The sequence below is a fragment of the Nelumbo nucifera genome, chromosome 4, assembly GCF_055504915.1.
Source record: "Nelumbo nucifera cultivar China Antique chromosome 4, China Antique-T2T, whole genome shotgun sequence".
NCBI classification, from domain to species: Eukaryota; Viridiplantae; Streptophyta; class Magnoliopsida; order Proteales; family Nelumbonaceae; genus Nelumbo; species Nelumbo nucifera.
This window is the reverse complement of record NC_142652.1, coordinates 9,609,554-9,636,829: the sequence shown is the minus strand read 5'-3', so window position 1 is coordinate 9,636,829 and position 27,276 is coordinate 9,609,554. Positions and strand designations below refer to the sequence as shown.

The window sequence follows — 27,276 nt, the reverse complement described above, 5'->3', positions numbered from 1 at the left end:
ACCCACTTATCCTATCCAATCTGACCTATATATTATTGTTTTTTTTTGTAGTATATATGTTTTATATTGTATTTTATTGAATTTTTTTATAAAAAATACATGTATTTATTAATATATATGATTAAAACTACTGAAAAATACTTTCGTGTTTCTTTATATAAACTATTACCATCTTTTTTTCTTTTTAATACCTTATTAAAGTTTTTAGAAATAAAATCAGTTTGGCTCAGATTCGGATATTCAATATACTAATGGATACGAATCTAGGAATGGCAATAGGGCGGGTTCAGGGCAGGGATTACATTCCCCATCCTCATCCCTAGTCCTCGTTAGGGAAAGAAATGCTCCTCCATCCCCGACCCTGCTAGGGATGAGTTCCTCATCGGAGACCCAAATCCTCGATTGTTTGAGAGAGAAACTTCAAACTTGTGACTTCTGAGTTGCAAAGTTTCAAATATGTAACATCTCACATCTGTTTGAGATTTCAAAAATCAAATATTGGACTTGTGAGTGCCTAGTTGATATATATATATATAGAGAGAGAGAGAGTACGTATACTAGTTACTGAAGACAATAGACGAATAATGGAAGAAAAAGGGTAGGGTTTTGAGTTTCAGGTGTCGCCCTTGCAAGTTCTTTTCTCTGTTATTTTTTCTTTGTCTGTTGAGTTTAGTTTAGGTAGTAGAAGAGAGTTAAGAGACTCTTGAGAGAGTCAATAGTTTAAAGTTTTTGTCTTTTACTCTTTTTGAGTTCTTGTTATTTGTGTAATTATAATATAATCATGTTATAATATAAATAGTATATATATAATTAATCGGGGCAAGGGCAGGGCAAGGATTGCATTCCCCATCCCCGTCATCGAACTTAATCGGGAATTCAGTTTTAGCCCCATCCCCGACCCCACCAAAGCACTCCCTATACTTGACTCCAAGGGGTTAGGGAGCTTGGGTACCTGTGGAGGGAAAAATTATCTCTATTTGAATCAGATCTCAAATTTATATGATTAGATTAGATTCAGATATACCCCAATTCAAAAACAATCCGATCCGATGCATTTGCATCCCTGACTTATAGCATCATTAATTGAATGTATTATGTGTAATTGAGTGTGGCACGTGCGAAAGAGGGAGAGGGAGAGGTAAATAGAAATTGATGAGAAAGGTAAATATGAAAATTTTAAAATTTCCGCAGGATGGTCTGGACGTGAAGCCAAGGCCTTGTACGGGCATCATTCATATAGTAAAGATAAGGACAGATATCCTCAATATAACCATTTGCATTTCAGTCCTTTCCTCTAACCTCTACATAGTTTTTTTTTCCTATTAAATTTCGTCCAATTGATTTTTAGTTCTATTTTATTTTATTTTTATTATTTCTTTCTCTAATCTATGCCCGGTTCCTCCTTGGTTCGGCTGGGACGGAAAAATTAAGAAATAAAAAACTAATTGCTTCTCTCGGCCTCAGCGGCTTACCGGAGAGAAGAATTAAGTCGAAGAAAACCCTACCAGGTTCGACAATAGAAGTCCTCGCCTCGACAATACTTGGGGTGGTTGTCCCATGGTTTATAGTTACGTTGTTATCTTGTAGTTCCTCGACTCCATTAATGGCGTTTTAGGGCTTGGTCTTCCTCGCGTTTGGACACAGATGATGAAGAGGAATGATTAGAGATATGAAATTTGAGGACTCCTCTTTAACTGGATATCTCGTGAAGAACCTTGAATCACTGTAAGTAATATTCCTTTCTCCAGTATTAGTAATGTTTCTGCGTTCCATAATCGTTGATCCTTTTTCTTTATTTTCTTCTCTTCGCGCGTCCTTAATGTTTTATAGCTTTTTTTTTTTTTTGTATTTCCGCTTTTGCTCAGTATATTCGATGTATAAGACATTGCGTAATGAAAAGCCCTTGCTCTAGAAGCTGAAATTCTTAGTGTACGAATAAGAAATTGGTTAATAGATTTCGAGCCATTTGTTTGATGAGCGGGTGTAATTCATTCTTCCCAGAAATTGCATAAGGTATATTTCTATTCATTCCTTCGCTGTTACACACCATGTCTTTTTTACTGAACTAAATTTTTGCTCTCCGTGCTGGTATTCAACTGAAAGTAGGTCGTAAACAGTTCAATGATGTTCATTTGGTTTGTGTTGGATGTTAATATGAACAAGAACACTGGGAACTTGATAATTGGGTATTGAACTCATTTCCATAACCTACGCTGAGATCCAGAGCCAGACATGGTAAGGTATAACAGAAGAAAATTAAAAATTCCATTACTCAATTTTTTTTAATCATCAATGAGAATTTTATTTGAGAATGAAACAAAGGGTAAAAGACAAAGAAGGAAGGAGAAAAGAAACACAAATCAATAAAAGTTTTAATCCATGAAATAATACGCTTATGCCACTGATTTTTTTTTTTCTATCCATAAAAAAGAAAAACACTAATTTTTGCTAGTGTCCACCAAAACTTATTATTCTGCCTTTGGTAGGAAAGGTTGATGACCAGTCATTATATCGAGTCCTAGATATCATTGATAATTTGGTAGGACCAAACTTTTTTCTTGCATTTCCATCTTATCACATTTATTCAGGTTTGTCAGGAGCTAGTTATTATATTTGATAGAATACTCATAAAAGACCAAATTATCAGAAGAGAATCACATGAGAAATATTAAGCCTTGGAGGTGCAACATTATCTTTTAGGCTTTTTTGATTCAAAATCCCTAACCAAGCCTTTCCTCATAATCTCTAAGAAGCCACCAACCTTTGATGACATGGTCCTCCAAAGGTTAAACTGATGTGATTCCCAAAGCCCCCATGTATACTGTGTGGTACAGTGGTAGCAATTGAGTCACATTGTTTTAGCATGCCTTTAGAGCATTTTAGATGACCAAAGAATTTCTCTAAACTGTCACTTGGAGGAAGACTTTCTTTTGAATCTCCTGCTTCTCTTTTCTTCCCAAAATTATTCCTATCATGGATATGACATTTCTGAAGTGGGTACTCTGATCTCAACTCTACAATGTCACTTTGGTGGACCTAATGATGATTAAAAAATGTTTTTGGGGAAATGGGAGCCTAGAAATTCTTGTATGGTAAAGAAGAAAGATGGGGAAAGGGGAAGCCGAGGGCATAATAAAGAAAGGAACACTATCCTTGCGATTCAAGTCACATTACTTGGAAATCAACAAAATTTTGGGAAATTTGGACATCTTTATATTTGGAAAGTCATTGGCATCTAGAATGGACCCTTTGTTCTACTGGATTACTGGATTAATGATGCAGTGCAAAGGAGGGTGGTCCATCTAGAATGCACCAGTACGATATGTATTGGTTTTCAGGGTCACCAAAATGCTAAATAGTGGGAACACCAGCTTGTTAATAGGTTTAATGTTGGTGCTTATCGTAATCTACCTATTTGTGAACTTATCAAACTGAAAAAGTAAAAAAAAAGATTATTAGACTTGAAAATTGTTATACTGTAAAGAACTAAGGATGTCTCAGGTGGGACCTGCCAAAATCAGCATAAGGCAATTACCCAATGTTGGTCCTAGCCATGCTCTCAGACTCGAACCAATGTTTTTTTTTTGATGAATTCAGACTCACGCCAATGTTCTCACTCGTCAGCATGAGATTTTGCCATTACACCAAGCAAGCAATGGTCCATTGCCTAAGTTGGCATATACAGTTTAAATGTAATTTACACCAGATTCAACTTCTTATGTTCTTCATAGGCCTGAATAACCTTAATTTTAGATTTTCTCTTCTTTTGTCCTGGATGCTGATGCTCTGCAATCTACTCAGTATTGAGGGTTAGGTTTAGTGGTCCTACACTCACTATGGAACCATGCATTACACAGGTTTTTTTTTTTTTTGATGAATGATTAAGCAATTTTATTAATGAGATAAAAAAGGAAGTACAAACAGCCTTTGAGGAAGCACGAGATGCTACCTCCCCAAAGTAATGAGTACAGACCCAAGCACTATAAGATGACAAATTAGCCCAATACAAAGATGCCCAAGAAATCCCTTGCTTAGCCAAAGAGTCTGACAAAGCATTGGCTGATCTGCTGACCCATTTTTTTTGATGAATAATAATAAGTTTATTGATTCAGAAGCAACTTTAGAGTGAGTTCATACATCATCCCAACGAGAGGCACAAGCTGCAGCCCCTCCTTGAATCTTACAAGTAAACTAGGAAAGAAAAACAAGAATCACAACTGAGCCCAAAGTAATTCTTCCCTATTTATCCCTTGCTTAGCTAACACATCTGACAAAGTATTTGCTGATCTCCCCACCCACTGTACAGTGACCAACATATTCCTTGTCAACCAACTAAATTTCTTCATTTCATTCTTGTATCGCCACATAGCCTCTTCAGAATTTTTCAACCAACCCACCGCCACTTTGGAATCCCCCTCGATTATTAGGTGTTGTACCCCCAGCTGGTTTGCAAATTGCACCCCTTGTACAGCAGCTAAAAGTTCTGTCCTGATGGAGTTCCCAATTCCCAAGGGACCTGATGTGCTGACCCATTGGAAATTGACTATCATGCTTCTTGTGATCCATTTTACTTTCCTCAGAAGATCTCTGTAGCCCCAAGTGACAGTGTCCGAATTCTGCAGCCAGCTAACTATTACCTTGGAATATCCTTTAATTACCAGATTTTCCACTCCAAGTTGGCTTGTTTTCTGTAAACCTTGTACAGCTGCTGGTAATTCAGCTTTTGTTGAGTCACCCGCTCCTACTGGGCCTGAGAACAAGGATACAATGTTGCTGTTATTATCCCTCAAAATTCCACCAATTCCTGAAGGCCCTGGGTTACCTTGACTGCTGCCATCAAAATTCAGTTTAATTACCCCTTTTGGAGGAGGAGTCCACCTTGCTTGTGATATGGATTTCTTTGAAGCTTATTGAAGCCACCGCTAACCAGCTCCTCCGAATATCATTATTGGATAAGTCCACAAACAGTTCTGAAGTTTTCAGCCAATGGATGGTTCTTGTAAGTATGCAATCCTTAACTTCCTTGGGACTCATTTCTTTTTCTTGGAAAATCCATGTTTCATTCCTCCCAAATGGTCCATACAGTGGCTGCTCTAATGCATTTCCACATAAGCTTCCCTCTCCTTGTTCGCCAACCAAGCAATGATGGATCAAAGAGCAAATTTACATTAGAAGTCAGAATCCACTTACAACCAAATAAAGACCACACATCTGCAGCAAAGGAACAAGATATTAGCATGTGGTAATAGTCCTCATTCTGTACTTTACACATTGTGCACCAGTTTGGGTTCAAGCATAACAAAGGTCCCTTCTTCTGTGGATTATCCACAGTATTGATCTTATCATGATATACTTCCCAGAAAAAAATAGATATTCTGGGGGGAATGGGCCTAGACCATAAATCCTTCACTGGGAAAGTCCAAGGAGAAGGAGAAGAACAAAGGAACTTGAAGAAGGAAGCACAAGTAAAGGAGCCACTCGGTACCAAAGTCCATACCCTACAGCTCTGTCAAGCAAGCACATTCCTCATCCCCCAGACCTCTACGGAACCCAAAATCCCAATTTGGAGACAGCGAGGTTATTGGGACAGAAAGAAACCTAGCAACAGGCTCTCTCTTATATAAGGAAATAGAGTAAATGGAGGGATAAGGATCTTTTAGGGGTTGATTGCCCACCCAGACATCTTCCCAAAAAAGCACAATAGTACCTGAGCAAACACCATACCTTACTGATCTGAGGAATTTAGGAAGAACCCTGGAAATTGCCTTCCAAGGTGTAGTGAGTCGAGCTTGTCGAGACATTCCAGCATCCCAACCATTCAGAATAGCCATGAATACTCTCCACCACCTCGTGCCACAATCTCTCTCTTTCCAAAGGCCACCCCCACAACCATTTACATTAAAGAGCTTCATTCTTTTTAACCAAGTTCCCTAACCCTAAGCCCCCTTATTCCTATCTATGACCCACCACCTCCCATTTAACCAAATGATCATTTTTTTCTCTTCCCCTGGCTCCCATAGGAAGTCCCTCATCGGTTTTTCTAATCTCTTGGCTACCTTAGAAGGTAACCTAAAGACAAAAAGGAAATAGGTAGGGAGGTTTGCTAGAGTGGCCTTGATTAGAGTAACTCTTCCCAAGTGAAATATAGTTTCTCCTCCAGGCCATCATATTTTTCGAGTGCTCATGAAAATTTTAAATGTTGCATCAACAAACAATTTAGTCCTCTTCTGCACCTATCACAATCTATTGTCTAAGGATAAAGATGCATGGACATATGTAAGGATTTAAACCATGAAATAAGATTAAAAATGTAGATGACAGTTATACCATGTAGGGATTTAGGACCTGGAAGGATTCTTTATCACTTATGGGTGCCTTTTACGAATAGCGCCTTTGGCATGTAACCTTGTCTGTATTCAGTTTCTAAGTTTTGTAAATGCTTGTAAGACGTTGCTAGCCAGGTTGAACAGTTTTTTTTTTCAGGTGGATTCTTAGGTCTGCCAATATCTGGCTGATTCTTTAGCTAGAGTTATGATGCCAAACATCATCATCATAGGCTAGCAGTAGCTACCTAATCCTTACCTCTCTTTCTCTTTGTTACATGGATATCTATACATTTCATTGTATTGGTATCTACAATTCATGTATAGTGTTTTAGTATATAAAAAATAGGACTAGACATATTCTCATTAATGTGAAAGTATGAACATGTTTGAAAAGGGCTTCAAGCCTATCCTTTAGTTTCTGGAGGGAAAAACATTTTGTAATCTCCCTGCTTAAAAGTGTAAGTGGTTTATAGAAAAATCTATAAAAACGTGATTTACACAGAAAACTGGTTTTTAAGTTATAGAGCCATATTGGATGGAGAAAAAAATCATTTAAAGTTCTACCAATTCAAGTGGAAACCCTGTTTAGTCTTGGACAAAGATCCCTAAAGATGCCAGCACCACTCTAATGTTCTCAACCAAATTCTTGAGCCATCTCAAATCTTAAGTCCTTTCAGAGATTAGTGCCCACTTGGGAGGGATTTCACGCTAGGGCTGTCAAAAGACATACAAGACTCATATACAATTAAGTTAGAGGTACATCAGTCTCTGGCTTTAGTGGCCCCCCCCCCCCCACACACACACACCAAGAATGTTTCCTGTTTACTCTCTCTCTGAAAACCTGCTCGCCCTGTCTACTCCATCTCTTGCAAGGGCATCGGCTAAAGTATTATCTGATTGAAGTATATCCACGTGAATGAGTGGTTCAGATTGGATGTCAGAAACATAGTTTCCCTGATTATTTTGTTGGAGTACTGAATGTTACTTTTGCATACCTTTGTGCATTATTATACATCCTCTTAGATTCAAGGTATGGTCCCAGAACCATACCAATCTTTTGTTTGAAAATGATAATTTTTTTGGGTACTACCCAATGCAAAAGAGGCTGGTTTATTCATGGTTCATTTTTTGAACCATGATATCTGAGTATTGGTTGTATGATTCGTTTGTACATGTACTTTCACTATCAACTTTTGAGTTTTGATCATATGGTCATCACCAAATAGAGACATTATGACTGTAGCAATATTGGTTTGTCAGACACACCATATAGCTGTCATGTCATGCTTACATCAGCAAACCCTGTTTCCTGGTTGATAAACTATAAAAAAGTTGTGTTAAAAAGGCCATTTTGCTGGTTCTGAAACCATGGGTTGCTGGTTCCAGTACCAGCAATAGCATACAAATTGCATACAGAATGCTAGTTCTGTTTATGAATCAAATGCAACAGGAACACAACCATGAACTGAACACCTTTTAAAATAGAGAGCTTAACCTTTTTTTGTTGACTTTTCGAACTTTTTTCTTTCCATTTAAATCCTGACCTTTGTTTTATTTCCCTTTCTGTCCCCCTCTACTAGCCCTGTGACTCAGGGCTAGTATAAAAAATAAAGCAGAAAGTTCTGGTTATTCTTATTCTATGCTGTCTTGTGGACCTTCTTTCTTTTTCTTTTAACTAATGCAAGGACGATTAAGGGGCTGTTCGATAACAGCTGAAATAGCTGAACTGAAAAGTTAATTGCTTTGTATTTTAGTGAATAAGTTTGTAAGGAGGTTCCGAGGTTGTGGGCTCCTTAATTGCTGAAGCTAAAGTTGGGTAGATTATTATGCCCTTGATATTTTATCATTTAATTATTTTATCCACTAAAAGACAAAGCAATAAGTTGTTCAATTTAGAAGCTATCAGTGTCCATATCTGGGTGCCGCCATTGATTCTTCATTGTTCTTTCACATATATTTTAGTAACTTTGGGATGCTCACATCTCTCCAGGAATTGATTTGCTGTAACCTCTATTTCCATAGAAGGATGAACTACATTAAGTGGTGATTGGGTTGTGGTCTTCTTTATGGTTTCTTTTTTGAGGTTTGATGTTTTTGTTTTGATAGAAGAAGCCAGCTTCTTTCTGTAGTGGGATGTTCCACAGTCTGGGAGCTGGTGTATGTTTGTATACTTTGTTGTGTCTTTTGCTTGGTTGCAAAGCTCAGATATCTCGTGCATTGCCATCATTTTTCTTTAATATATATTTATTTTTATTTATTATTATTTCTTTGAAAAGGTAAAGTATTGTGCTGTTCAAAGGCCTTTTTACAAGAGGCTGTACAGATGGGAATATACAACATCTAAGAGTATGCACTGTGTATCATCAGTCCTTGGCTGTTTACGAAAAGATTCTCAAAATAAAAAAAAAACATGGCTTATTGTTTGAGATTTTGGGTTGCTGTAAGGGTTTCATTCCCAAATGAAATTATAGAGTGGTTTCTGATTGAAGTTGTTCCATTTTCAGGACAGAAGCTGACCCCTTGATTCTTGCAAAATATGTGGAAGCATTGTTAAAGAAGGACAAACCAGTTAAAGAACTGCAGAAGCTCTGTGCTGAGAATCTGGTCGAATTTCTTGGTCAGGGTATGTTCTGCACAGTGACTATATGTGTCTATTTCCTGTTTTCATGGCTGAAAAGTCATTACTTTTCAAATTATATTTTTATATTCATTTTCTTTTTTTGTCTTTGGAAGATTTCCCTTCTGATCAATTGTCTTATAGAGTCAATCAATCTGATCCAAAAAGTGATTTGTACACTGGAGTTATTTCTTTTTGTAACCAGCACTCTAGAAATTTTAACAATGCATGAATATAAACATATTGAACTCTCTCAATGCCAAAATAAGGACACTAAATGCATCATCCATCAGCACAAATGCAAGGGAAATGTCTTCCAAAACTTTCAAAAATTCTGCTTTTTCTCCTTTCCAAACCAACAGCTTTTGTGGCCTTCACTGTTATTTTAAAATAAGTAGGACTAAAAGTCTAAAACGGAATATATGATTTCTAAATTTAACTATAGTAGGAATGCAAATCAGGGTACACTTTGGAGACCAAGAGAGGTAACTCAATGTGACCTTTTTCCGGTACCTTGGTTTGATAGTTCATAACAAGTGAGATGTTGAGGAGGATGCCATCATAGAATTAGAGCAAGATGGGTAAAATGGAAGGGCATCTGGAGTTTCATGTGATAGGTGGATAGCTGAATACCACTTCAGTTTTAAAGGAAAATTCTATAAAATATTTGTAAGGCCAGCTATGCTCAGTGATTTAAAAGGCGTGCCGCGCATTTCAGGGTATGCGCCTCGCCTAGGTCCTAGGCGCAGCCCTTTCAAAAGGGGTGTGGCACAACGTGGACTTGTTTGGGCTTGCCTCGAGGGGCGTGGCACAAAGCCGGCTCGTAGAATCAGGAATATAATATGTTTTACATTACATTAGCTATGCGAAGTACTGCAATTGAGTGAGAAAAGAAATTAGAGGTTTTACATGCTTGAAAATGTTTTGTATGTTTGATTTTATTTTTAAATTCTCATTTGAATATGCTTTACATCTTATGTTTATGTATTTTAATTTTAGATAATAGGTTTTTTAAAACATTATTTTAAAATTTTAGTTTATATTTTTTATTAATATTATGTTTAATATTTTTTTATTCTTTTTTGAATTTTCTGACATTTTTCTTTATTTTTTAGCTTTTTTTTTTATTTTTGCGCCTTGCGCTTTTAAAACACTGGCTATGCTGTATGGAGCAGAGTGTTAGGCTGTCAAGAAACAACTTCTCTAAAAATTGAATGTGGCAGAAAGAGATGGATGAGTGGAAAAACTAGAAAGGATAGGATTAGAAATGATGTCATTCAAAGGAACCTAGGAGTAGCTCCAATAGGTGATAAATGACCATCAACAACACTCGTAAGAAGTGACTTGTTGCAAGTTGAAGGGGCTAGAAGGGCTAGGGTAGACCAAAAAGGACATGAGTAGTAGTAGCAAATGATTTAAGTGCCAATAATTTAAAAAGATATGGCATTAAACAGTACAGAAAGGCGGAACAGGGTTCATATAGCTGACCCCATATAGTTGGGATAAGGCTTGGATGATGATGATGACTGTTATTTAGGTTTTCTTGAGTTATGCTATTTGATTTGATGAGGAGGATACTGTCTGATTTTGTCATCTAAGTTTCTTGCTTTTCTAATAGAAAACCGTTTTAACATTTCCTGGCCCAATGGCAGGTTTTATTTCTTATGTACTTATAATTGCTTGCTTTTGACTACAGTGTTTTAATATTTTTTTTTCTTTTTTCTTGGGGTGCATATTTAAAACGTGATACACATGCAATTTGTTACCAAGACCTTATTAAAAACGAGAAAGTAGGAGCCTGTGGAAGGTAAGGCCATGTTTGGTTCGCTGCTCTAGGCCTCAATTTTTTTAAATTCTTGCCATGGGCCTGATTCTTTTCAGAATGAATAATCAACCCATAGCATAAAAGTTGAGGTAGCCTGCAACATGAAAAATAATCATGCCCCATCTTGCTCATTTTCATTCTATAAAGAAATTGTATTCCAATGGTCATAAACTGCCGGCCTAGGTCTACAAAACCACCACCATAAATGTCTATTGGCAGATTGCCATGGAAACTTGTGCCAGTGGGCATTGACTGCCAGCCATCCACCGGTAAACATCTACACCGATGATTTTGGAGACCTAAGCCAGCGGTTTATGACTGCGAACACATTTTTTTTTAAGAATGAAAGTGAGCAACATAAGGCACTTGCCAGTTTGAAAATAATTCATTTTTAGGAAAAAAAGTGTTTGATTCATAGCAATATTTTCTCATTCTACCAATTCTTATCCATTTTATAATTCATCTTGGGTAAGAATGAGAGTTGAACCAAACATGGCGTAATTTACTGATAGCAATAATACACTCTTCCTTCATTTTCAATGAAAATTACTATTTCCCAAAAAAAAAACTCCAAAACTAAACTTGTTTTGACAACACTTATGAGATGCCTAATATGGCATTGGCAAGGGATTTTTCTTGTGAGTTGGGGAAGGAAGCCTAATCTACGATGACCTTCTTATTGACAAATAGAGTCTAGATGTGTGATAAGAAGCCTAACCTTGCTCCTTTTGCTTTTATATGTTTGTGTTTCTCTCACCTCTTTGTTGTTTTCATTTATTTGAGCTCTTTCCTATTTTTGTAGGCACAGAGTCTTTCATCACGAAGTTGTTCCAGGCTTTAGAAGATGGTTCAATTGTGGTGTCTGGTGAGAATTCAGATGCCATCAAGCAGGTTGAACCACCGAATTCGTTCATATCAGAGGATCCAATAGAACGCAAAATTTCCTCTCCAAATACTGAGGGACTTTCTCCTTCTTCTTGTCATGCCAGTGATACTGAAGAGAAAGAATTCAGTGATGATGACGATGATGATCGCAATCATAAGCATCGCAGGCGGGAAACTAGATCTCAGTCTTTTGACAAATATGGACAAGAGCAACTTTTAAGTAGGCCAAACAGAAAGCGTAACAAACCTTTTGAAAATGGGCAGCTGTTCCTGGAAGGTGATCCTCAGTCAAGTGAAGTCCGAAAACAGTATAACCCTACTCCTCCAGAAAGAGACTTCTCTGCAAAATTTGAGAAAAGACGTCCTAGTGTAGCAGCATTGTCTCGTCCTCCTTTGGATTTAGGTCAGAGGACCAAAGTGAACCCGCCATTGCGTGGTGACCCTGGTACTCGTTTTGATTTATCATCTGTAGGTCGGCTTCCCATAGGTAGAGGAAGAGGAAGGAGTTCTGGCCCCTGGAATCAACATGATTCAAGATTCAGCTCTGTGGACACACTTGATTTTGCATCACAAATGGCTCCTCAGGGACCTACTCCTGGTCTATTTCCTGGACGGGGGTTGCCAAATGCTGCTAACACACAGAATGCATCTTGGGGTGCATTTGGGTTAATTCCAGGGATGTCTAATGGTGCTCTAGATACACTCCATCCACTTGGTTTGCAAGGAACACTTAGATCACCATCCTTGAATATTGGCATGCCTCGCCAACGATGTAGGGACTTTGAGGAGCGAGGATTTTGTCTAAGGGGGGATATGTGTCCAATGGAGCATGGTGTAAATCGAATTGTTGTTGAAGATGTTCAGGTATAATTTCATTTTCAGTTGTTTTCTGTGATTTCTTGAGCTTCCTTTTTAATATTAATTGTGTTTTTACTGCTTCTTCCGTCCTTTCTCACCCCAAATATTCTAGGTAGAGAGGTGCTGTCTTTAATTTTACTAGTGGGATGTACATTTAAATGTTTACCTATAAAAGGAAGGGGGAGGGGGGATTAGATGCTACCAGTTCTTAACATGAGGAAGAGGAGTCCCTGTTTTATAGTTGCTACGTACCATTTTCTAAATCTGGTTTAGGTTCTATTTTTTCCTAATTGAGGTAATTATTCTTGTCTGATCAGATTAATTATCAAATGCTAATCTTGAAAATCGCTTTAGTAAGGTCTATTGCATTGTTGCCCATCACCATCCTAGACTGCTTTGAACATAGCGCAGAGTAACAGCAATGGCTTTTTTTTTCTTATGCTTTTTTACTGTGTTGAATGCACCGTACTGGTAGCAGGTTTAACAATTTATTATTATTATCATATAACTGGATCATGATGTCTTGTGCCTTTTAGTTGTCACCTGAAATGTTTTTCCAATCACATATAAACCTAACCTGTATGTCATTGGAACTGGCTTTTAGATGCCTTTGATGCATGATTTGACAATTACATACTTTTCAATATTAATTCTATAGATCTAGCTTGAATGGGAGCTAAATGGCTCTTTCAATGTGTCACAAGTTCATCCATTTTCCAATGATTACCCATCTGCTGGGCAGCCTGGACTGTTTTACAAAAAATCTTAGCTTATGTATGATCCTGCCTTTTTGTTTATATATAATAATCTTTAATGCAATGGGTGGTAAAAATTCCATACTTGGTTGACTAAGATTCAACTGTCTAATGCCATTTGGGCCTAGAGCCTAGTTGCAGGTCATTGATAAAGAGGTAGTTGATGATGCAAATCTCTCTTGTTGCACATAAGACCTTGATGGAATGTCTTTATAGCTATTTTTCCTATATTAATTAAAATCTGGGATTCATAAGAAGAATAAGCTTTATTTGGGATAGAAGTTTGTTCTTGTCTGTAACTAATTGTTAATTTTGCAAATTACAGAGCCTCTCACAGTTCAATTTACCTGTTTCTCTTCCAAGTGCATGCCTACTGGGAATGCCAGCTGGAACAGGACCTTTACCTTCTGTTAGTGCTCCAAACCTGTTTATAAACAGCAAAAATTCACATGGTAAAAGTGGCAAGTCTGGTGCAGCTGATGATGGATTAAACTTGAATGGTGTGTTACCTGTGTCTGCTGGTTCTGGCGAAGCTGACCTTTATGATCCTGATCAACCTTTATGGAATACTGACCGTCCTGAGACATCAAGTGCACTTCTAAAGCTTCCTTCGACCAAGATTCATGAAGCTGAAACCTTATGGGACAATGATGCTTCTGATTGCCACAATTTAAGGTTAGCTGATGGTATTGATAGTGGTAGAAGCATCACGACCAATATTGGGTCACAGAGTGCAACTTCTTCTGTTTGGGGACGGATTCGGAATTCTGGAAATAAATTAGAAATGTCTGGAAAAAATGACAGTACAATAACTTCTACAAGTTATTTTGGGAATGAGGTGAAAGACCTAGAGGAGGGGTTACCTGCTGTTCCAATTAATGAGCATCAAGAGAAGCAGATAGTCACTGATGATATTGTACCAAAAGCTATGAACTCCTCTGCTGCAGCAAAACGAAGTGATCCTGCACGTAATGCTGGGCGAACATCTCAGAAAGCTTCCCGTACTCTTTTTGTCAACTGTATTCCCCTAAAAAATAACAAGCGGGAGGCTCTTCTTTCGCATTTTCAAAAATTTGGAGAGGTTATTGATATTTATATTCCAGTGAATAGTGAAAAGGCTTTTGTCCAGTTCTCTAAAAGAGAAGAGGCTGAGGCTGCTGTAAAGGCACCTGATGCTGTGATGGGTAACCGCTTTATAAAGTTATGGTGGGCTAATCGGGACAACATTCCTGATGATGGTATAAGCAGTGGCAACACTGTATCTGCTGCTCCCCGTGGCATGACAGCTGCTTCTACTCCACTTTTGTCATCTATTGCTGAAATAGGAAAGGAAAATCTCCTATCTGCAGCTTCTAAGGTTAGTGCTTCAGTGGCTCCTGATGTTCCTGCAGGGGCCTCTGTTAACCCTAAACCTGTTGTGACAAATGGCGCCAAATCTACTGCTCATCTGCAAAAGAAACTGGAGAGTTTAGAGCTTCTGAAAGAGGAACTCCGCATAAAGCAGGAAATGCTCGACCAAAAGCGGAATGACTTCCGGCGCCAGTTAGATAAACTTGAGAAACAGGTAACATACACGTCAGAATTTTATCTTTATTTGTTTGAACCTTAATGTTTCACATGACTGGAAGCCTATAATTAAGATCTGGTCGTTTCTTTGAAAACATGTATTTTATCTGCTATTTTAACTGGATATGGATATTGTACCAGCTCTACAGGTTGTCATTAGGTGTATTATACATGCCCTGTATCAATACATTGTGGGATTGCCAATATAGATGTATTAATTCATATAGCTAAATTTAGATAAAGCTGTTGTTTCAACTTCTGTCTGGGTTGGTTATGCCAATTCTTGCAAGTTACAAAACATTAGCTCCTGAACCATGGTTTTAAATTTTGGTAATATTTGGGGAAATGATGGATTCTTTGAAGGGAAGGGTAAGAATAAAAATAAATAATTCTTTCTTGATTTATGAGTGGAATTATGTCTATTCATGTAAAACTTTTATGATTTTGTCTTAATATTCCCCTAAAATTAATCAATTGATCTACTTATAATATTTTTTTATTTTTGAATTAAATGAATTATAATAATAAAAAACTGTATGGAAGGGTTCAACTAATTTGCTTGTTTTCTGGTGTTTAGATATTTTTACAGAGCTTTTAATTAATGTATTTGGCATTGTCTTTCATAATCTCTAAGATCTTTTATCTGGGTTGATAATTTATTATAAGGAGCACAATTAATAAACTATTTATTTAACACCATGCCATGTATAAGATGAGAGAAGAAAGGAAAAAAGAATGGGTAATTTGATCTAACAGTACCACACACTTATCTTTAATTAGAGAGACTCTTTATATTAATAGAATTATCCCAATTTACAAAAAGCACCCAATGGGGCTGGTATTACATTAAAGTCCCTAAATATAAATTTTCTTCCTAAAGTACTTCCATTCCATTGTTCATAAAATTTGAATATATTCCAAAACTCCTCTCAAGCTAGCACCAACTAATAATGTAACCTTTGTAGCAAACCAACCAATTGATTTTCTAGTGCCTTTTCCAAATATGGCAACTAAAAGATTTCCACATTGCAGCAGCTAACTCTTACATCACACCCACAGGGATCCAATCAGCTTGATTGTAGTCACGATAGCACTTTTAGTTCTTACCCATGTTGAGACATATCTACAATTGCATATGTGATAATCATGGTGGTTCACAGCTCTTAAAGACATGGCCGTGATGGCATTTAGGGCTGTACACAGGTCGGTTTGGTTCAATTTCACTTACTTTTTTCAACCGAACCGACACTTTCGGGTTGATTATTTAGTCAACCGAAATCAACCCATAAAAATGTAAAATCGTTAAACCAATTTTGAATTTTTTTGGTCGGTTTAATCGGTTAATCGAAGGAAAGTGTATTATGTATTTTACTGTCAAATGTCAAGTCTTCAATTTATTATTTCTCTGTTTTTAGGATTCCGGTTAGGGAAGCCAAGAAACTAGAGAAATTAATGAGAAAGTTTCTTTGGGAGCCAGGGGAGGAAAAAAAGGATCACTTAATAAATTGGGGATTAGTGTGTAGGAGGAAAGAGGAAGGTGGATTGGGACTGGGGAATTTAGTTTTGAAGAATAAAGCACTCCTAAGAAAATGGTTGTGGAGATGGCCCCTAGAACAGGAGAGACTTTGGCATGAGGTGATAGCTAGCATACATGGCAGTTTGGGCAATGGATGGGATGCTGGTGTATCGCGTCGAGCCACTTTGGCAACTCCTTGGAAAGCAATTCAGAATATTCTTCCTCTTTTCCTCAACTGTATCAGGTATGATGTCAATTCTGGTACTTCTGTTTTGTTTTGGGAAGATATCTGGGTGAGCAATTCTGCCCTTAAGGACAGTTTCCCTTCTCTCTATTCCATTTCTTGCTACAAGGGTAAAACAATTTCTCATTTTCTTCCAACATCTATTTCTCCATCTTCCATGAGTTGACACTTTCAATTTCGTAGGGGTTTGAGGGATCATGAACTCTCTCATGTTTCAAACCTGTTGTCACTGCTTGAAAGTGTTTTTCTGGACCTTTCCAGTTCTGATGTGAGACTTTGGTCTCCAAACCCAAAAGGTTACTTCACATGTGCTTCCTTTTTCAAGTACCTTTGCTCTCCCTCGGGACAAGTGGGCTTCCCATCTAAGGAGATTTGGTCAAACCTGTACCTCCTAAAATTATTATGTTATGCTGGGAGGTTTTCTTTAGGAAAATCAACTCGAGTAAAGCTTCATTAGTCATATTCGCAAGGTACCCTCTACAAGATGAGCTCTTCGTGGCTTCCGCGGGAGTTGGCGGCCAACGGACTGCACGAACGCCCCTGCCGGTCGAGCCTTCCAAGGCTCTCGTGCGAGCTAGTGACCTAAAGTTAGTAGTGCTGCCCCCATAGGTCGAGCTCCTAGTAGCTTCTTGTAGGAGTGAGTGATCGGCGTCACTAACGAGGCTGATGCAGCGCAATCGTAGCTCTATAGTGCCGAACTGATAAAAGACCTCGGCACCACTTGGCATGGGCAAAATCAAGGAGAGTGGACTATGAGTCGCTCCTAGAGCCTAAGGGCTAAAGTGCCAAACTGATAAAAGACCTCGGCACCGCTTAAGACCCAATCGCCTCTTCGGCATGGGCAAAATCAAGGAGAGTGGACTACGAGTCTCTCCTAGAGCCTAAGGGCTAAAGTGTCGAACTGATAAAAGACCTCGACACCGCTTAAGACCCAATTGCCTCTTCGGCATGGGCAAAATCAAGGACAGTGGACTACGAGTCGCTCCTAGACCCTAAGGGCTAAGGTGCCGGGCTGATAAAAGACCTCGGCACCACGTGGGACCCAGTCACCTATTCGGCATGGGCAAAATCAAGGAGAGTGGACTACAAGTCGCTCCTAGAGCCTAAGGGCTAAAGTGCCGAACTGATAAAAGACCTCAGCACCGCTTAAGACCCAATCGCCTCTTCGGCATGGGCAAAATCAAGGAGAGTGGACTACGAGTCGCTCCTAGAGCCTAAGGACTAAAGTGCCGAACTGATAAAAGACCTCAACACCGCTTAAGACCCAATCGCCTCTTCGGCATGGGCAAAATCAAGGAGAGTGGACTACAAGTCGCTCCTAGAGCCTAAGGGCTAAAGTGCCGAACTAATAAAAGACCTCGACACCGCTTAAGACCCAATCGCCTCTTCGGCATGGGCAAAATCAAGGGTAAGGAGAGTGGACTGCGAGTCACTCCCAGAGCCTAAGGAATTGAATCGACGCTTACGAGTTCATCGAATTAGTCATTTCAGGCCAGAAGAAGCAATCTACTCCCTTTGCCGAGTTACTTTCGGCTCGGGAATGGGGGGCAATTGATGAGGACGGATTTGGCCCTCCAATGACATCGTAACACGTGGCATCTCGGAACAACTGGGTGACATCCGAGACCACTTAGGCAACAACTTAGCCAAGATGATGGTGTCCCAACCTGGCGACCTGGCACTGACGCCGACCTGGCGACTAATTTTTATGCCGAACTAGCGACCTAACTAGTAGGACAATAGCTCAGCCTGACACGCCAAGTCCGCAACGGATCGAGCTCGGATAACAAGGCCACCTCGGGACAAGTCTACCTTGGGGTGAGTATACATTGGCGCAAGGTCACATCATGACCACCTCGGTCCCAAGGCACTTCGACATTCATATCAGGTCGGATCTAAAGAGAACGAGCTCAGGCAATGTTGACCGATCACCGCATGGCAACTCCGGAGATCTCGTCACCGTACTCCACGTCTTACGGGATTGTACCTTGTAACGACCAAATATCATCTCCCCACTCCCCCGATTCAGGCGGAAATGGTCAGCCTTACCGGTTGGTAGCGTTATCGCCAACTAACACGGAAATGGATCCTATCACAGCGAGAATTCCGGAACTACTCCACCAAACTTGCAAGGACTCCAGTACATAAAGGCTTCACCCCCCGGGGGTGAGGGGAGGCGTAATCTCTGCTCTCTAGATCTCTCACAATCTAATATCATTTTCAGCTCGCAAACCAAGTGCTAACTTAAGCATCGGAGCGACCCCGCCGGGTAAACAACCCCGGGTTCTCTGATTCATCTCTTGCAGGTTCATCGAGCCCGTCGTTGCCGGTAGCCAGATCATCTCCTGCAGGGAGCAGCCGGACTGCGCTACATCAGCGAGGATTGCTCTCACTTACTTTTAACCTGTCCTTTTTCTGCTGCTATTTGGGGTTGGATCTTTGCTTTGTTCGGTTGCAGATGGAATATACCCACAGCCATAGATCATATCTTTGATTCTACCTTCTTTGTGTGGCCCACAAAAACTGGTAAAACAATGCGGAGGAGCATTAGAGCTGCTGCTCTGTGGACAATTTGGGAAGAAAGAAATGCGAGGATATTCCAAGAAAAGGAGAGAAATGTGCAGAATGTGAAGGATTGTATTTTGACCAGGGCAATCCACTGGCTGAGGTCATCAGATTCCTTCAAATTTTATTCTTTTGATGACATGTGGAGGAACTGGAGGGCTGTGGCTAGTAGCAGTAACAGAAAGATCTGGGTACCAGATGTATGGGTACCCCCTTAAGAAGACTGGACAAAGCTGAATTTTGATTGTAGCAGTCAAGGAAATCCGGGGCCTTCAGGGATTGGTGGGGTGCTGAGAGATAAAGATTGTAGCATATTAGCTTTGTTCTCAGGCTCTGTGGGTATAGGAGACTCTATCAGAGCTGAGCTCCTAGCGGCAGTACAAGGCATTCAGGTTGCGGATCAGTTAGGAGTTCAAAATTTGATTATTGAAGGAGACTCCAAAGTTGTTGTGGGTTGGCTAAAAAATCCAGATTCAGTGATCTGTGCTACAGGGGTATTATGAGGAAAGCTAAATGGTTCTCAAGGAACATGAATGTTATTTTTCAGTGGGTGGGTAGAACAGCTAACACCATAGGGGATGGGTTAGCTAAACAAGGGGTATCAAGGGAACAGTTTTTCTGGGCAGCTTTGTAAACTTTTTGTTACTAGTCTGAGGTAGTACATTGTTGCTATTGTGGAGAGGTACCAGCTCGTGCCCCTCCTTTGGGAAGGCTGTATTGTAATATCTTTTTGATTTTATTGAATAAAATTCAATCATTTATCAAAAAATATTATTATTGCATGGGTCCCACTAGAGGTAAAACCTTTTACTTTATTACAAAAACTGTCTTGTTAGAACTTTATTTGATAAAACTGACAACTATAAGCTTAAGATGTCAGACCCTAGGTAGGACTTATAGTTTTGAGTTTTGTCTTTTTCATTTTTTTTGAAATCAGAAATTGAGAAATTGAAAGTGAGAGAAAAGAATGAAGAGAGAGAATGTTAGGCTGCTGACAATTTTTAAATATAAAATAAGTCAAATCATAAAAAGGGTCTAAATTAAAAAGTAATAACAAGGCTATATTTTCCTCTGTCCCACTAATACAACAGATAGATGTAAAAAGTAGTCAGTTGGATTGGTTTTTGTTCGGTTTATGACACAATAACCCATAACCGAACCGACGTGTCAGATTCTACTATTTTTCAAACTGAAAATGACTGAATTATTTTGAGAACTGACCAAATCAGGTCGAGTCGGGCCGGTTTGGTTGGTTTGATCGGTTTTTACTATTTTGTGAACAGCCCTAATGGCATTCATGGAATTCTTGCACAAAACATGACTAGTCATCAAAAAATAAAATAAAATAAAAAGAAAATCAACTTAATAGAGATTGAACCTCAATATGATAATATGAGGAAGCCTCTACTAGAGACTAACATATCAGACACACCACTTGCACCCAAGAACATGTAGGGCCTATCAGTGGGCTTTGTTTTTTTTTTTTTTTTTTGCTGACAAGGCCTTGTACATCCCTCCCATAGTTTTCAAGGCACCAAGGCGAGGCCTAGGCGATGAATTTTTTTTTTAAGTAAAACCATATATCCTAGGGTAGTTCCCTAGGTTCCATAACCATCTTTCCTTAATAATTATTCATAATTTTCATAAGAAAAGTATAAATTTCATGTTTAAGTCTAGAAAATCAAGATTTTATGAGAAAAAAAAGAACAAAGTAAAGGAAATTCAAAAAATATAGGGGCTGAACCCCTACTTTTGTTATAGGAAAGAAGAAAAGAAAAGGTGAAAGAAGAAGAAGAAGAAAATGTGTTGATTAGACAAAATTTTAAGTTCTTCCTTTGCTTATAGGTTCAGGTTTTGAAAATTTTGAGGGTTCAATCAAGGATCAAAATTTCGATAAGATACGCATACGCCCCATATTGGGTGTATTGTATTGTCTCTTTGGGGTCCCGATACCTGTTTACATGTGTCTTTGGGGACCCATTTTTTTAAATAATATATTTATATATAATGAAATTGAAAACCAAGGAAATAAAAAAAGGGGGAGTATTGTTATAAGTACCGATACACCTCTGCCAATACACAGAGGTGTATCGATCGATACTGTGAACCATGGGTTAAATACAGCAGTTAGCAATGTTGCATTGGTTAAACCTAACAAAATAAGAAAATCATAAAAAGAAATTAGTATATAAACACATAAAATGAATATTCTAGTTTAATAATGTCTTCTTTTATAATTATAATGTCAAAAAATTAAAAATATAAAAGTATTTTATAATCCAGTGCACAAAACTGCTAGGCGACTGGGCGAGGCGAGCCTCCAAGGGCGCCTTGTTGCCTAGGCGTCGCCTTGACAACTATGATCCCTCCATTGATTAATGATATCAGTTATCTTTTCTCAAAAGAAAAAAAATAAACAAAAACAGCTTTAGAAAGATGCAGGCTACCCTTTAAATAACATTTAGTCTTTTAATGTATGGGACGCGTTGGAAATGAGCACGGATCTGCCGCACACAAAACGCTGTGTGCATGCTATGCACAGGATACTATAGCTGTTCGTTAGGAACATCTCCCCATGAATGACAACATACAAGTATGGGAGATGTTTCCCTATGTGCGGCTGTAGCTGTGCATAGTGTGCACACAGGTTTGCAAGCAGCAGATCTTGTCTAGTTGGAAACACTTGGACAGTTCAATGAACGCCTGCAACACAGCATGCATTTCAAATGATCCTCAACGAAAGATGTGTGCTCATGGTGGAAAGGCGTTAAAAAACCACTCCCTTTATGTTTTCAAGTTTGGATATAAAGTTGCACTAGCCTATAACTAGACATTCAAAACTCTTCCAAAAATCTTGATTGTGCATTATATTGCCTTTTTCTTTTGGAAAGTTTTACATCATATAGAATTGCCAAATTAATTCACTCTCAGAGTGATCTGTTGCACTGCTTTTGGGTATTTTTATCTTTTAATGGGGCCCATTAAGCATTGGGTTTTCACCTATGTATGTATGATCACATCCCTCATTTTTTATGAGTAGTGTGATCTGTACACATCCCATTTTGATAAATTGGTCAAAAGGTTCTTGGGTGGTGTGCCTGATTTTTCAGAATTTGGATGTACCTTGAATCCACACTCCTTTCAAGCTGAATAGCAAGGTTGTATGTTTTGGCATTCAGTTTTTCATAGCCAGTATTTTTAACCTTTTCATGCGAAAGAAAATTTATGATGAAGCATATGATGTATCCCATTAACCCATTTCTTACTTTTCCGTTACCCTAACTTGATAAAGCTGATCATAACTGTGATGTAAATATATCTTTGCGTTGTTTTTTATTTGTTCCTATCAATATTACATTGATATGATTTGACTGGTATCTTGGCTAAACAGGGGTCTACAGGGATCAACTGTTTTGGGCAGATCTGTGATAGGGATATCTAGCTTGTAAAGGGTTCGATTATTTTTTTTTACAGAAACTCACTGTTATGTTTTCTTCTTAAATTAATGAATTGAACCGATTACTTACTCAAAAAAAAAAATTACATTGATATGGGTATGAGCGTGTAAATACTATATGGTTATGAGGTGTCCTTAACTGAATGGACCTGAGAAAATAGGATTGAGGGATTTAATGGATGTGGTTTAATTTTATATTATTTGTTATTTTTCATATACAACACACCAATTTATGGAAAAGAGAGCAAAATAAATATGGAAACATAAGTATACAACTCAACGTATACAACCGTAAATAATAAAAATCACAATTTATCAAGATTTTACAAGAATACGAGATTTTATATCACATTTTATGGATTTGACCAAGAGAAAGAGTCTCCTTAAGTGTTTTGTCTCAGTGTTGTGGTTGTTGCTACTCAGGTTAGTACATGATTTATTGAGGATCTTAAGTATATGTAATATGAAGATGCTGACTATAAATTAAATTAGATGGATATAAACTATAAAATGCTTCCAGAACTTTCTATTAAAAAAAACTAAACTATCTTGCATTGGTGCAGGCTACAACAGTCAAGCCTGATGCAGTTGCTGAGCAAGCTATCAAGAGACACAAAGTGGGGCCTGTAACTCCTGCCAAAATTGCAACTCCAAGGTCCTCAAATCCTTCTACTACTGGGACACAACCAACAGATGAGAAAACCATAGATAGTAACAATTCTGGGGATATTATTGCATCTCCCAATTCGAAAACAGGCTCATCTGTGGTGCTGCAGTCACCTAGGAGTTTGAAGCAGCCAAGTCGTTCGTTAGCACCAGTAGGACCTCCTTTTTTTGTGAATAGGTTCAAATTGGATAACCGCCCTACAACATTTCGAATTCTTCCGCCTTTACCAGCTGATTTTGCAAATGTGAGTCTGTGTGTGTGTGTGTGTGTTTGGACTATGGGATTCTAATCATGTTAGTTCTGGAAAGTTTGGGCTTGTTAGTAGTTGGTATACTTATATTTTTCAATTCAAAGGCTGGTTTATTTTGATGCATGGTCTGGGTGATGAAAAGAGGGGGGATTGCCCCTAGAAACAATATCAGGTGGCCAGACATAGTATTACAATGGATACGAATTGTGATTATCCAAGATACTGATTTCCAATTGGTCACTTATCATGTGGCAAACCATGGGAGATACAAACAATTCCGGTGCTTATTGACAGCCATCAGCGTTATAACTTGAAAATAAATTTGAACCTCTATCAGGTGTTGTGAATTTGTATCCATTTATACCAATAAAAAAATGTTTCCGTTTATAGTTTTTTTTTTATTATAAATGATAGGTGCAATAGATAGGAGTTTTGTAATTGTCAGGTAAATTGTTGATGCAATAGATGGGAATTTTGTCATTGTCAACAAATCGATACATGTCCAAAATGTCTCCTAGGGTGGGGCCCAGCATATGAAATCATGAGCAGTACTTCCTGTGCATTGTGTCCTGGTTCTGCTTCTTGACAACCATTATTATGCATAACTTTACAGTAAACTTGGTTCCTTTTAATGGATGCTGAAGATCTAGTTTCCCATTTGTATGGTCACTAGAAAGAAAGTTAAAATTTTCATCTCTACATATTGATTATGTAACAGGGTAAAATCTGGTAGGATCAGTATGACTGGAACTGATGCAATGATATCTGTATGTCCTAGGTTGCTGTTTTGAAGGAACACTTTTCAATATATGGTGATCTGTCTGCAGTTGAGCTGGAAGGTTCAACAGATACACATACTGGTACTGATGGGTCAGGGCCATCAAAAAATTGTTCTGCTCGCGTAACTTTTACAACACGTCGTTCAGCTGAGAGAGCATTTGGAAATGGTAAATGTTGGCAAGGTCACAATTTACAGTTTGTGTGGGTGACACTCTCCAGTAATACCAATAGTGACCATGGCAGACGAGAAAATTCTCCAGCACCTACCCCCAGGGGAATTGCAGATGCTGAAATACCAACAAAGAATGTCTCGTCTGCGTGTTCTTTATCAAGTACAGGAAAACCAACAAACACTGTTTCTAAGGAAGCACCTGCTGTTGAAAACGAGGAATCTAAGGATTTGGATGGAATTAGTGGTAGTGTTGATTGTATGGAACTGGTAGAAGCTTGTCAATCAAGTTCTGCTGCCATGGCATCATGTGAAGAAAGGTCACCTAAAGAAGATATTTTGATTGTTGAGGATGACCAAACTGTTAGATCAGAAGATATTGGTAAGCTTCATGGTGTTTAGATTCTAATTTCATTATCCTGCTTTGCATTTGTATAAACCAGTTTTCAAGGTTTTCTTCTTTAATTCATGGTGCAAATGAGCATTTTGATGCTAATGGGAGGTTCGATTTTTAAATGCACTGGTTGATAATAATTAGTTAATTAATTGTCTAAATGCTGTATTTCTGTGAGCTGGGGATTCAAGCCAAAGAATATCTGAGTTATATTTCATTTATGAGGGTGTCTGGCTCCATTTATGTTTATTGAGTAAACGTTTTGTACTTGTGTGGCTGCAAAACCGAGCAAAGCAATTAATGAGGACATTTATGACACATAGGCACCATTAGGCACCACATCAGCGAAGTGCCAATAAACGCCTACCTGTTTCCGGAAGCTCCAAAATGAAGTTTCCTGAAACGGGAGAGGCGCACAGAAATCGATGTTTGCAAATACGTACGGATGCAGTTAATGAGGCCTTTGCTGACGGGGTGCCTATGTGGCAGCGTTTACTCAGCAAATGTAAACGGAACCAAACACATACTATGCCCCTAATTTCAGGTTCCTAGTGTTTTTTTTCTCACTTGTTAACTCTTAGATGCAGTTTCATGAACACTGGAACTATTTGATAAATCCTGGATCTTTATTGAGCAAAATATATAAAATGAGAAAGTAGAGAAAGACTGAATCTTTATTTGAGAAATCCCATTAACACTATTTCTTGCATTTACAGGGAATTTTAACACTCAACTCTCACATTCCATGGCTGAGGGTGTCTGAATATGTGAATTCCTACAGTTGCTTCTTAAGAGGTTTAGTATTTCACTCCCACAATTTCTTTGAACTGAAACAGAAATTCTTACTGTAATATCTGCAGGTATTCATGAAATTGTTTGCCTGCAGGTTTTGTATCTAGTTTTCTTTCCTTTCCTTTTCTGTTCTTTTCTTTTTTCCTTAATGGCTTTTAGTCAGTATGTGGGAAAAAAGAGAACATTTCTCGAGAAAAATATGGTATATAAAAGAAACTTTCTTTCCATTTTCTGTACTAGGACTATTTTTTTAATATCATCTTCTTTGTATGGAGTGATGGCAAATTGGCAAAACTTCTTGGTGTTTTCATTGTGATTTTGTTTCATAAATGAAGTGTCCTTAGTATTTTAATGGGCTCAAGTTGAGTTTTTATCCTTTCTGTCCGTTTGGATTTTTTTATTTTGATTTTTCATGGCCAATGCCAGAAACTTGAAAGCAGCATTTTTGAACTATTATTTATGAAATTTGATGAGTTGATATACTCAAGTCTTCCATGTCTTTTCAGTTAGATGGAGTATCTGTTTCTGTTGGCCTGGTGTGGACTTTTTGGGTGGTTAATGAAGTTCCTACTCTTCAATGAGGTTCATCTAGTACAATGTTTAGAAATGTGGAGGTGCGAAGGTGCCAGCCCTTCAGCCGTGCTTAATCCTTGTGGTGGTTTTTTTTTTCAAACAATAAAACCAAAATGAGGGAAAACATATAAATATGCACAAGAATGATTAGGTCAGAAAGAAATGAAACAGCTGTAACACCAGCTATGTTGTGGAGTAGAATGCCTGGCAGTAATGAAATAATGTGTCCAAAAATGTGGCAGAAATGCATATGCTAAGATGGATGAGTGGAAAAACTAGAAAGGGTAGGGTCAGAAATGAAGCCATTCAAAAGAACCTTTGAGTAGCTCCAATAGGTGATAAAATGAGAGAAAATAGACTAAGATGTTTTGGTTATGAGCATAGAAGACCACCAACAGCACTTGTAAGAAGTGATATGTTGCAAGTTGAAGGGGCTAGAAGGGCTTGGGGTAGACCAAAAAGGACATGGGTGGAAGTAATTAGAAACGATTTTAAGTTCATGATTGATATGACTCTAAACGGCATGGAATGGCGAAATAGGATTCATGTTGCCGACCTCATATAGTTGGGAATTGGGAGAAGGCTTGGATGATGATGTTGAGGAGGAGGTTACATTTATGAGTAAGTGATCACGGAAACAAGGTCTATAATAATAATTGGAGTTTAAAGAAACTCGTTGCTTTGTTACAGTCCTTTGATAACTATTAAAAGGCCTTGAATCTAATATAGTACTTTCAGAACAGTTTCGAATATGTTATGCTAAAGATACACAAAATACATACACGCCAATAAGTTTCTCTTGTAATGGGAATCCTACTTTGGATGATGTCTGAAATACATATTCTTGACATAAGGCAATCACAAGGAGCCAAGAATGTTGTTCTTTCAGGTCTGAGCCTCAAGGTTGAGCTTCAAGCCATTTTCCTTGAGCCTCTTACCTTGAGGCCAGCCTCATGGAATAAGCCTTCTAAAAAGCTGATAAATATGTTCATTCACAGAGACATGCTATTGTATACTATGATACCCAGAAATGGATG

The 27,276-nt window shown here is 38.3% G+C and overlaps 1 protein-coding gene across 2 annotated transcripts; it reads left to right on the top strand.

Annotated features, from left to right (window-relative positions):
* Nucleotides 1-1,399: 1,399 nt before the first annotated feature.
* On the top strand, nucleotides 1,400-25,893 carry LOC104591455 (zinc finger (CCCH-type) family protein / RNA recognition motif (RRM)-containing protein). Of its 2 annotated transcripts, XM_010250292.3 has the most exons (7): nucleotides 1,400-1,725; nucleotides 8,831-8,949; nucleotides 11,571-12,517; nucleotides 13,592-14,830; nucleotides 23,178-23,525; nucleotides 24,310-24,862; nucleotides 25,591-25,893. In XM_010250292.3, exons 1-7 carry the CDS (start codon nucleotides 1,658-1,660, stop codon nucleotides 25,635-25,637), a joined length of 3,321 nt encoding a protein of 1,106 aa, XP_010248594.1. In that variant the 5' UTR covers nucleotides 1,400-1,657; the 3' UTR covers nucleotides 25,638-25,893. The 2 variants fall into 2 exon arrangements, with proteins under 2 accessions (XP_010248594.1, XP_088742617.1); XM_088886491.1 differs by lacking the exon at nucleotides 23,178-23,525.
* The last annotated feature ends 1,383 nt before the right edge of the window (nucleotides 25,894-27,276 follow it).